Source organism: Pangasianodon hypophthalmus, chromosome 18 (genome assembly GCF_027358585.1).
Source record: "Pangasianodon hypophthalmus isolate fPanHyp1 chromosome 18, fPanHyp1.pri, whole genome shotgun sequence".
NCBI classification, from domain to species: Eukaryota; Metazoa; Chordata; class Actinopteri; order Siluriformes; family Pangasiidae; genus Pangasianodon; species Pangasianodon hypophthalmus.
The window spans coordinates 6642212-6655385 of NC_069727.1; the positions used below are offsets into that span (position 1 = coordinate 6642212).

Here is a 13174-nt window from a genome sequence, read left to right on the forward strand (position 1 = left end):
GAGTGTATGTCCACTTGAACAGCAAACGTATCTTGTATTCATCAGTTGTTGTCAAGAATTTCATTTAACACACCAATAATATTCCATAGATACACCTGACTGATCAGAAATGGCCTCGGTTTTTTTCTACGACCCTCTAGGTGGAGTCGGACATGTTTGTAAACTATGACTCCTGAATCCAAACAGAAAATACAGGGGCCTGTGTACGTTTCCTTCCTCCCCTTCCCTCAGTTTTCCTCTTCCTCTGAGCCTCCCTTCCTCTGCATAACACGAGCTGTGTTGTTTGGCTGCTCTATAGAATGTTCTGGAAACACATAGACACAGCATCAGAGCTAATAGAGGGAATATTTAAGGAGTCAGTGGGCCTCAATGCAGAGAGAAGGAAGTTACATACACTGGGCTGGTGAGTGTTTCATAATAACTACGTAGAGTTGCTTGGTTTTAGTGTTTGGAACTTTTCTTTTGTTCTTTTCTCGATCTCTCTCTATCTCTATCTCTATCTTCTCCTGTTTTTCTACATGTGTGCGTTTAAGTGTGCTTGCCTTCTGAAGTGAAGTGAAATGACTTGTGGCCAAGTATGGTGACCCATACTCAGAATTTGTGCTCTGCATTTAACCCATCCAAGTGCGCACACACAGTGAGTATGGGTCACCATACTTGGCCACAAGTCATTTCACTTCACTTCACTTCAGTAGTGAACACATGCACACACCGTGAACACACACCCAAGGCAGTGGGCAGCCTTTTTTTTGCTGCGGCACCCGGGGAGCAGTTGGGGGTTCAGTGCCTTGCTCAAAGGTCTCACCTCAGTCGTGGTATTGACTGAGGTGTCAATACCTACAATCCCTGCCAGACCTGAGACTCGAACCCACGACCTTCAGGTTCACCTTCGGGTTGCAAGTCCGACTCTCTATCCATTAGACCACGAAAATGCAAGAAACCTGCAAAAATGAGTCATTTTTGCAACAAAGAGTCACATTTGTTTTGAGTTTTCTGTCATGGCTGCTTTGAGATTCCTAATCAGGAGATCCTATCTCCCTAAACTGAGCAGGTGAAAACCTGGTCACTGCCTGAAGAACGTACAGTACTCTGGTTCTGGAGATCATTTTTGGTTTTCATTCATTGACACTGAATATAAAGTCCAAGTTGTTGAACACAAAGTGTGACTTCATTTGCTTTTAGAAGCAGGTGATCATTATCACTGGTAGATCCCACTCCCAGCTTGGGTGGAGGGACTGTAACCATGGCAACAAAGTGTGTGTCAGACATGCTTGCTATAACGTCATACAGTTTCATTCTCTGCATGACAGAGAGAAACAGAGGTAGAGAGAGCATTGTTGGATCACCTTAATCATGCAGGGTAAGCATAGCTCTCTCTCTCTCTCTCTCTCTCTCTCTCTCTCTCCCTCTCTCTCTCTCTCTCTCTATTGGTCTCTTGTTTCTCCACTGCTGCAGGGCCAGGATGGAGGTGATGTGAATAATTCATGCTCTTCACTGCACCAGAAATCTGACGCGTTCTCCCTTTCATTCTTCCTTTCTCGCTTTCTTTCTCACCTACAAATCTGCTGCTCCTTTTTTCAACACATTTTCAATATTCTGTCTTTGAAATGCACATATGTTTCTGACTATTTTCTGCATATTTAGTTTTACTTTTACTCCTTTCTTGCATGCTAAACAATTAAATCTGATACAGAGTCATAACAAATCAGTAAAACACCGAACGAAATGATCTCTAATCCAGGCATTTTCCTTTTAAGCCACAGCAACGACCCTGAAATTTGCAGATATGATGCACTGGATGCTATATCATTAACTGGGTTGTGGATTTCCTGATGGTTATGTAATGACAGGGAAGTTAACCGAGAAAACTGAGTTATATTTTACGATCTCTCTCTCTCTCTCTCTCTCTCTCTCTCTCTCTCTCTCAAAGAGAGATCAAATTTTGATGAGAGCCACTGAGCTGCTGTGATGCCTCTTCTGTAGTTCTTGGCTAGGAGAGACTTTAATTGAGCTTACACTGTGAAAAGGAGGGCAGAGAAGTAGGGAAAAAACATTTATATAACACCTTTCCAAAACCCAAGCAAGCCTTACAAAGAATAAAGTAAAAAATCTGACAGCTATTAGAACAGAATAGAGATTTGTGTCACTTTTTACAATATTGCAGAGGTGGAAAAATCAGCAGCCTGGGCTCTCAGGGCAAACAGATCTCTTACTTTCTATTGTGTTTTGAGAATTTGTTGTGTGTGTTTAAACTAATAGACTTCACAGTCTATGTGTGTGCACCTTGATGCTGTAACTATAGGATGTCCACCACCTGCTGCACTACACACATCTCCTGAGAAGCTCGTACAAAATGCACAATATGTCACCTTATAGTAAAACTTACTGAGAGAAAATAAAAAGGCTATCAGCCGGGAATGATGTTTTTACTTGTCATGGAAGCAGAGAATGCTGTATCTCATAGCCGAAATGTTCACCAGTGACTTGGTGAATGTTTGTTGAGATTGCAAACATGATGTACTACATCATAAGTATTCATCAAAAAATTAGGACAGGTTAAGAACTCTGGCTACACAATCACCTCGTCTTTGGGAATTCATAAACTAGTTTGTTTCACTTAGTCAGTATTAATGCGTTAACTATTCAATTCAATTCAGCAATTGTCTTTATACTGTACATATACGGGGTGTACAGTATAACATTATGCAATTTAGCTAGCCTCAGGTGTAAACATATAACATGTATTAGTGCAAAATAGCATAGGATGCATGACATTTAGTAAGTAGCATACACACGTAAAACAGTAACCGCAACAGTTTTAACAATTTTTAACATTTAATGCAGTACAAGACACAGTTTTAGCTCAGCGTGCAGATCTAGTCCGGGGTTACTGGAATCTGGTTGTCAGACTAACTCACTAGCTTGACATATGGTATTACATTACATTAGCTACAACTTTTAGTCAAATCAATTCACCTTTATTTTTATGGCACATTTAAAAAAACATGTGTCGGCTAAAGTGCTGTACATCATCTGGGCTAAATCTAAGCAGTGAAATCAAAGACAAATAAAATGAGATTAAACATTTCGAATGGAAGAATAAAAACAATAAAACTAAAGTACTGCTTTAGTTTTATTGTTTTTATTCAGTTTTTAAAACCACAGATAAAGGACAGGACGAAAACTACAGATACAGATACTACAGATCTTAAAGAGCTTCAAATGCCTGGGAAAATAAATATTTAGCTTTTAGGTTGGATTTTAAAATGTCTGCATGGGGGGATGCCTTTATGAAAAAGGGAAGCTGTTCCACAAGCTTGGAGCTGTGACAGAAAAAGCCTGGTCACCTTTGAACTTATGAGTTTCAGTGTAGTAAATTAGGTTTATGGGCAACCAAACCATGGGACTGAGCAGCACATTGGAGCTTACACATGCCCAGGGGACTACACAAAAAAATTTAGCATTTGTCCACACCTACGTGGTCACAAATATCTTTACAGACATCAGTTTCTTAATCTCTAACCAATGATAATAGAGCAGACGCAGGAGCTTATAGACTTCAGGTTGAAATTAGGAGGTACTTGTATGAGTCAGTATGAGGCAGGAGCAGTATAAAGATGGGAACAGGAGCTAGTAGACCTCAAGATGAAGGGACCAGGAACTTGTAGGCCTCAGGATAGCAGTAGATGTAGAGACAGAGTTATGCAGGATTCTGACCTTGAACTTAAGCCCATTTTTCTTGCTTGATGTCAATTCGAGTGAGGAACAGTATTAAGTCCAGAACTACTCAGTGTCTGACAGTTTGATATGACTGCAATATGTCACACTGAAATTTATATTTTAGACTGCACATATACTCGAAAAACTGTGGAATGGAATTTGAGTCCAATCTTAAATGCTGCTATTTATTAATTAATTAATCTATGAATTTTTTTGTCACACAGAGATCATTAGAGGAGACAGCATCTTAACCAGAGACATATGGAGTGAATTTTTTATGGATAAAGTTATGAATTAATGTAAAGCAGATGGGTGCACAGTAAGCTTATCCTTTAAACCTTAAGCATGGCTTCTTTACAGGAGAGTCTACTGAATTAAGAAAAATATTATAATATTAATTCAACCTTCAAAAAAGTGAATTAAATGCATTATAAAATAGATTGTATCCTGTGCACACATTACAATTTCATGCTTGTGCACCTCTGTATTTACCTTTAAAGGCAACTAAACAGAGACATTCATAGAGAGACAGAGGTGCACAACATTTCACATGGATTTTTGGCTTCATTGATATTCTTTGAATGCAGGCTTGGGCTTGCCAACTGGACTGTGTGTGATTGTGAGGATAAACGTGCGTGCTTTTTACATTTGCTTTGAGACAGGTTAGTGAGGATAGAGGGGAGCCTGGGGACCCCGTCATTCATGTGGTTGCATTTCTCTCCTCTTAGATAATATTACTCTTTTAGCTAGGATTTCAGCGTGTGATGTAAAATATTTGTGTCTCTTTGTTTCTTTGGATATAGTAGCTGCTTTGAGTGTAATGTTTTTAGCCTTTACCTTAAAAAGAAAATTATAGGTGTATTATACAATTCTCAGCAGCAATCAAGTTGGAAGTGTGCATGTTTGCTTCTGGGCATGTGTGTGTGTGTGTGTGTGTGTGTGTGTGTGTGTGTGTGTAAGCTCAGTGAACCAAGGCTCATGTGTATGTGCAAGATAGAGACTATTATAGGTGCTCTGTCTCCTTGGAGCAATTGCTGTAACATGCATTAGAGGTGTCATCGTAGACAAGTGTGTTCGTGTGTGTGTGTGTGTGTGTGTGTGTGTGTGTGTGTGTGACTGGCTGGATCTCATGCTGGAGTCCTCACACTCCACAATCCATCCACCCATATGTCTGTCTATTTTCACTGCTGTCTCAGTGTTCTTTGCTGTCACCCTGTATTTAGCCAGCTGTGTGTGGCCTCACCTCTTCTGCAAGCTAAGCTTATCCAGCTCTTATTACACACACACACACACACACACACACACACATAGAGGAGAAAAGAGGCAAATTGCAGCTATCTGCAGTGGTTAAAAGAAGAAGGAACTGGGCACAGCTGATGCTATAGCTTACTGAACTTCCTGCAATTAGCTGTTGCCATGGGCAACAGTGATGTCAGCATTCAAATGTGTTGATGCAGATCTGAATCAATAAAGCATATTGTTTTGGTTGTATGGCTTCATGAAAAATGCATGACTGTTTTGCCAACTATTGAAATCACAATGATGATCACAACCTAGGAAGAAAATAGTTTTGAAGCAGTTGATCATTTTAATGCTTATGAATAAAACCCTTTCCTTTTCTTCCTACATTGTAAACCTCTACTTCAGAGCTTTCAACATCATTTTTTCTCAGAATGTACAGCAGATTTCATTATTGGAACCCTAAGCAGTATAAAGTGAGATTTTATAAGATCACTTCATATTCTCTCCTATGATTTTAGACATACAAGACATACACAATGGCAAAACTTCCCAAACAGCGCACTAGATAGTGAATATGGTGTAGTTTCAGACATACTTTGTATCTACTGTATAGTGTGTCTGTGTGTGTGTGTGTGTGTGTATATTTTTCCATCCCTCTCTACCTGTCTGATTTCCCAGTGGGCTGGAGTGTGAAAGGCTGTTTAACACTCTGTGTCTCACCGGGCATCTCACTGCAGACCTGTCAATGAACTATGCACATTTATGTACTTTCTATGTTCCTGTACTGTACATACACACACACACACACACACACACACACAATCAGTATTACAGCCAAAGACGTCTGCAAAATTATTCATAGTCACTATATATATTTAAACCCTTCGTCTGTCTGTCTGTCCGTCCGTCTATGTATCTGTGTATCTAATATTGTATAATATGTACAGTATAATAATCTATTTATAATTTTAGAATTTTTTTAAATATAATTTTTTTGCATTGCATTTTTTGCAATAATTGCAATAAAAAACAAATGTTATTTTACCGTATATTTTATACAGTTAAATCATTTCATACAGCACATTTTGCTCAAAATAATATTAATAATAATAATAATATTAATAATAATAATAATAATAATAATATGTTCCAACAAAAATTCTAAATATAGAAATGTAATCAAAATTTAACTGGTCATTACATACTTTTACAAACATTAGTACTCTGTGTGACTGACCGGTTCACATTTGTGTTTAATTTTCTATTTTCATCTTTTTTGCAACATTTTCAGTTTTATAATAAATAATATGTGATGAATATAAATATAGAAAAAAAACCCAAAAACAAACAAACAAATACTGCATAGATACCTAATTTAAATACTAATTTTAATATATTTTATTTTTTCCTAGATTATTGTGATTTAGTTTTGCTTAATAAATTAAGGAAGCCTATTAATAATGAATAATTTTCAAGTACAATGATATTAATTACAAAATTTCTCTCTTCCTACACAACACTTCACATGGCCTGCTACTTTCCCTGTATTTGACGCTTTAGTGCTGTGTTAATGTAATTTATGCACAGAATGAAATCTGAAGTGTGGAGATCTGGAGTGTGTGTGTGTGTGTGTGTGTGTGTGTGTAAATCTGTGTGATTGAGCGTGAAGGTTAAGGACGTTGGTTTTCAGTTACCCGGCTAATAGGAGTGAGAACATAGCTATAAACAGGAAGCTAATGTCACTGCCCAGATTAGAGCCAGAAAGAGCCAGAGAGAGAGAGAGAGAGAGAGAGAGAGAGAGAAGTGTATTGTGGATCATGACTCATCCGTCTTCCCCCCCATCGATAAGATAAGTCTCCCTGATTGGTTACGGGTTCAGCTGAAATGGCGATTGACGAGTCATGCTGACAAATAGGATGAGATCAAAACCAGTGAGAGCTGGCTCCTGTGCTCATAGAAAGTGTTGTAATGTGTGTGTGTGTGTGTGTGTGTGTGTGTCCCATTTCCACGCCATTTCCCCCGTGTGATAATATGACCTGAATTAAACACCTTTTTTCTGTTTTTCTGGGAAATTGGGAGCAAATCTGACCCTCTGGTCACAGTATGTTGATTCAGCAGATGGTCTGTTAGTTATTGGATTTGTTTAAGCACGTTCACTGTGAGACCAGTTCAGCTTTTAATTGGGTTTTTAGTGTTAAAATGAGTCTTCCTGCTCTGGACTGAATGTGTACAATAGGACACATGCATGTATTTCATGCCATACACATATAAAACACATGTGCATGATATGAAGATATAATATGATAATCATGTGTCAGTGCTTACTGTATATACTGTAACAAATCACTTAATGGACATTATAATGAATTCTTTAAAAACGCAACTATTTTATATTATTATTACTTTCTTATTTCTGTCACATCTTTTATTTGTTGCATTTCTTTCTTTCTTTCTTTCTCTGTATTTACTTTACATTTTCATGCAGTTTATGCTGCATTTAAAGAAAGGTGCTAAATAAATAAATAAATAAATAAATAAAATATTATTACATTACATTATTATTCTTTAAATTAATATTGATATTTTATATTAAATATTTCCTTCCATACAAATCTAACTTATAGTTTTGTTGATACACACACACACACACACACACACACTTGATCTATATGAGTTGTAAAGCATATAATTGTATAAAATATTCAAAATATTTTATATGGAATATAAAAAAGGCACTGCAGAAGATGCCAAATTGATCTCAATACTATAAGAAAGGCTTTTTATAAAGACTTCAGAAGATTAAAAAGAAGTTGAAATATACATGTGGTAGTTAAAAACCTCTTTTAAACACATATTTTATCATATTTTTGATTTTGTGAGCTTTTTCATTGAGTGTGTTCAGTTTGTCTTGCATTCCTCTAATCGAGCCCTGACTATGGCACAATAGTTAGTAAAAGTTTACAGGATCTCAGGCTTGCAAATATATAACAATTCACATGACTCAGCATTTGTAACATTTTTTTGTTCATGTGAGTTCATGCATGTTGCTCATAAGATTAAGTTAAGTAACTGGCTCATATGGGTTTTTTAAACGTAGCTGGATTTTTATGCCTTTGCCACTAAGTGGCGGACGCATCATGTTTTCAGGCTGTCTGTCCATCCAGACGAGATTCTCATTAAGAACGAGTGGTTGAATGTTTATAGGCTTTATACTGCATTATCATCGTTACCAGAGGAACTGATTAGATTTTGGAATGATTCAAACAGGGTCGAGGTCACAGCAAGGTTAAATGTCTAAAATACTTTTTCTCATTAGCTTCCTTCCAGTTTGAAGTACATTTTAATGATATTTGTGGTATACAAATGAGTAAGAAGATGGACTAGACTTGTCTACCTGTTGGAGACTGACCATGTCTCCTCACTTTGATTTTCCTCCAGTTGAATATAAATCTACCAAAACTGACCCTAACCCACTTCTCCCAGCAGTGGATGTGTGCCTGCTGATTGCTCATTATTCACTGACATTTAATATAAACATTAATAAAATATAAACTTTTAATATGCCAGACGGCCTGATTATAATTGCAGGATTTCATTACACTGGAAGACACACAGCTATGCATATCATTAGAAATAGAAAGTGTTTAAAATCTGAGAGGTTCAAATGCATGCTTGTCCTCTTTCATATAAAGGACATGGGAATAGGCTGAGAGAGAGAGAGAGAGAGCAATTATCTCCTGTAGAACAGATTTCATTAATCCTCCATAGTGACCTAAGAGGATCAGAGTGTTGAATCATCTCGTCAGGCCTGTCATCTCCTGCATCCAGCTCTGTGCAGGTTGGATATTTAAGCATGACAGCTATTAAAGCCTGGAGTGTTTGTTACACATGATACAACTCAAAGGACGCTTTCATTCGGCAAGTGTGTAATCTAGTACGATGCTTCCGTCTTTTATATATTTACAACTTGTCATTAATTCATGAACTTGAGATTGCTTCTGAGAATGAACTAGCAGTGACTTCATGCGCACAGACACACACACACACACACACAGTTCAGCTTGTCAGTGCAGTGACGCATGTTTGAGACACGAACCGGCTCACTGTCGTCATGAGCCTTCACTGTGCAGTGCATCAAAAGAAATATTTCATAACCATACACACACATCCACAAAGAAAGAAGGAGGAATGAGAAACAGCACATCCAGCTTCCTTCAGCTGATAGCATGCATATTGTGTATGTGTGTGTATGTGTGTGTGTGTGTGTGGGTGTGTGTGAGAGAGAGAGAGAGAAAGAGAGTGTGTGTGTGTGTGTGTGTGTGTGTGTGTGTGTGTGTGTGTGTAGACTGAAAAAATGGTGGTCACTGGAGGTTGGGAAATCATGAAGTCCGGATCTATGGAAAAAGCGAGAAAGAAAGAAAGAAAAAAGAGAGAAACAAGTTTCTTAAGTGATGGACAGAAAGGAGAGAGAGAGAGAGGGAGGGAGATTATTTTTATCCTCCTGGCTCCTGAGTCTGGTTTCAGATGAGGAACGACAGTAGGACAGGAGACAGACAGAGACTCCACCCCCACCCCCAGCCACCCCCCTTAAGCAAAAAAAGGAGAGAGAGATAGTGAGAGAGAAGGAGTGAAGGAGGTAAGAAAGACGGCAGGATGGAGTGAGGTCAGTCTGTGATCGATTTACACTCTGCTTAACGCTGACTTACTGACGTTCCCCATGGACTCTGAATGACTTCTCCTCCTGCTCAGACAGAAATTGAACAAACACACAGGACTGATATTGAAACCAGTCTCAGTTCTCACATCTGTAATAAAACAAACAGTCTGTGAAGAAGTGGAATCCAGTGACAGCAAATAATATCTTTTTTTTTTGAACAATGCACTCACCAAGGCAAATAGATTTTATAGAATAAAAATCAAAAGACCAGTAGGATACTATACATTATATATCTTTATACTACAGTGCTGTTGAATTCTCAAATCCGATTGGTCAGAAGGTGTTGATTAATTTTCTACACTATAACAGCAGCTCTGACAGTATTTCAGGCTGCAAGGTTTATATTAAATGCTTGTCTCTATAGTAACAGCTTACACAGGGACTTGTATGGCAGATGCTCAACATAATCTATAACTAATAATAAACAGATTAAAAATGTGGTGTTTTTTTAACAAAGGAAAATGTATAATTGTTGATATTGTGTAATTTTCCATTAGGATATGTCTACAGTCAGAGGCAATGTCTTCCTCCTTGGTAAAGGAGTTTGTGTGTTTTTTTTTAGTCTTATTAACTTCTAGAGAGGAAACTAGGAGAGAAGCTGGTGAAGGAACAGATGTTCACAGCTCAAGGATGCTCCACAACATTAAATGTAAATAGATAAAATTTAGACGTATGACGTATGATCTTTTTTTTATTTAATGAAAATGTGTAATTGTTGGCAAATTTGCTGTTTATAAAAGAAGAATAAAACACTTTGAGACTTGCTGTTGTACTGGGTAATGTGGCTGTTATCACCCTGGAGTTGATTATTTTCCTCTAACAGCATGTCCCGAAGCATTTTATTCCCCAGCAATTTGCCAATGATTACACATTTTCATTCCTTAAAAGAGGACAGTTGTACTCACATATGCATAATTACATGGTTTGATGGTGTTGGGGGGGATTGAGGACTCGTCACAATTCGTTGAGGATTGAGGATTCGTTCACAAATTCACACGTGTGTGTGTGTGTGTGTGTGTGTGTGTGTGTGTGTGGGTGGGTGGGGGGTCGGTGTCAGCTGTCTGCCTTCCTTCGTCAGGCCACTCCTGCCACTCTTGAAATAATGTTCGTCACTCCATCACTATGAAGTTTATTACTTTTCTGCAAGTCATGCGTCATAAAATTTACAGTTAGCTCATGTTGATTTAAATCACCATTGTGAGTTTGACCAAATTCCCAGAGTATTCGGAACTCTAAAAAGCCAGTACAGTAATAATAATCATTATACAGCTAGAACAAATCATGGTGCAAATGCAACCTTGTTCTGTACATAATTAAGTGCACCCCCTTCCTCTGCATGTGTAAAATATATGACCTGAACTACATATTTGAGCACATAGCAAATATTATTATCAAAAATCAAAGTGTTTTTTAAATTTCTGGTTTTTAAATTTTAAATAATTAAAAAAAAAATTTAATTTAAATTTTTTAAAGATCTCTCATATTGCAGTCCTTTTCTTTGTACCCATTTTTGACACTAGGTGGCTCCATTCCTGATTTTTAAAGATTTTGATCAGTGCTGAGTGGTGTGTGTGTGTGTGTGTGTGTGTGTGTGTTTGTGTGTATGTGTGTGTGTTTCAGAGTATGTTTGTAAATCATCACTAACAGGAAACAGGTGAAAGGCAAATGTCTGGTAATTGCAAAGAGTTTGGTGTCTCTGTAGGGCAGGATCTCTGGTGGTCTCAATGGTGTGTGTGTGTGTGTGTGTGTGTGTGTGTGTGTGTGTGTGAGTGTGAGAATGTTACAAAATCTCTTTACTGCCAAAGGAGAAAAAAAAAAAAAAAAAAAAACAGGAAGTCCTAAACAATATGACCAACAAGATAATCTGTAATAATATGTAGATAATCATCGTCTGTTATCTGGCATTATTTTCTCAAAAATAATCTTTCTTCTCTTCTAAAATGATTGACAGTCTCAGTGTCACAGTCTCTCACAGTCTCTCTGCCTCTGTCTCTGTCTCAGATGATCTGTGTGAGCTGAAGGGTGAGCTCCCGGGTTTGAGTGATGGACTAACGGATAAAGAGCGTGAATCCCTGGATGACAATGAAGAGAAGGAGGAGAAGGAGGTGGAAGTGGGGAATGGAGAAAAAGGCCTAGAGGAGGAGAAGGAGGTGAAGGAGGAGAAAGCAGGAGATGGAGAAAGAGATGAGAAGAGAAGAGTGGAGGAGGAGGAAGAACTGGAGGAGCTGAGAACGCAGGTGGTTCAGCTGCTGTTGGAGCTGGAAGAGGCAAGGGAGGTGTCCCAGAGGCATGAGGAGAGCTACAACGAGCTGCAGGGTATGTGTGTGTGTATGTGTGTGTGTGTGTGTGTGTGATGAGTGGTAGGCATGTTGTTTTTGTGATATCACTGCTGGGAGTTCCCAATCAACATGCTCAGCTGTCACTGCTGTGTGAGACCAGCTGTCTCACACATACACACACACACAGCTTCAGTTTTCTCACTCATTCTTTCTCTCTTCATGTCTCTGTAGGGCTTTTGGAGGACGAACGCTTAGCCAGTGCCAATCAGGCCGAGAGCTTCACAAGACAGATCCAAAGGCTACAAGGTATCTTAATACCTCCACTGATTCTCAGAACCTCATTTTAAAGAAGGGAACGTGTCAAAAATCACATCGTGACACCCGAACACATTTCACAACACTTGATATGCATCATGATATGTAGTTAGCTAACAAAGTGGCCATGGAATAGGTGTCATTTACGAGAACGACATTTAAAAACCCTGTAAGACATCCAGTTACTTTGATCATGACATAATTCATAATGATATCACTGATAATTGACATGTCCTCATATTGCTAACCCTTGTATTATACACACTAACTCTACAGGAACTGGCTTTAAATCATAAATGATATAAATGATATTGGCTTTGTATGGAATTGAAAGACAAAAAGTAATACAATAATACAAAAATAATAATTACTGTTCATATACAATAGTAATTAATATTGATTCATATGCTTTCTCTTTCTGAAATATGTACAAGCCCACAACACGTGTATGTCCTCAGAGTTTTTTTTATTGTCTTTGTACACAGAACACAATTTCCCTTTTATCAAATAACTGTAACACCATATCAACATTCAATTTCCCATTAATATACTGCAGACAAAGTCGTTAGCTGTTGATGAATGAAAATCTGTTTTGTTTTCCTTATTGTTTGACCAGTAACTAATGAGCAAATGCGCGTCTAATCTGTCACTCTGTCCCTGGTGGAAGCAAAGATCTGTTCTGATTTATAGAGCCTATTTTCTTATTCATAACCCTGCCTGGAATAAAGAATGGCTCCTCTGCTTCTGTAAGGCTCTCTTTATGGATGATACTCATTATTTTAAATATACAGGACTGTATCATATAACAGCAAAGAAGTATTTGTCATAGAAAGTCAGACTTAACCCAGTACCGAGAGACATTTTATACATGATCCTGATCTATGCCTGTACTTAAATTCAT

General features: G+C 37.9%; 1 protein-coding gene across 7 annotated transcripts in view; it reads left to right on the top strand.

Moving 5' to 3' along the window:
* LOC113532238 (coiled-coil domain-containing protein 136) overlaps nucleotides 1-13174 on the top strand; it is a 46901-nt gene that overhangs the window by 6276 nt on the left and 27451 nt on the right. For 6 of the 7 annotated variants that reach the window (XR_008304772.1, XM_053241813.1, XM_053241812.1 and 3 more), the window contains 2 exons: nucleotides 11681-11995; nucleotides 12190-12264. Coding sequence is in view for 6 of the 7 variants with exons in the window: in XM_053241813.1 (XP_053097788.1) it covers nucleotides 11681-11995; nucleotides 12190-12264 (390 nt within the window). In the remaining variant the exon portion in view is untranslated. Of the gene's footprint in view, nucleotides 1-188; nucleotides 404-11680; nucleotides 11996-12189; nucleotides 12265-13174 lie in introns of those variants that run through there. The other variant, XM_026923525.3, reaches the window with a different exon arrangement.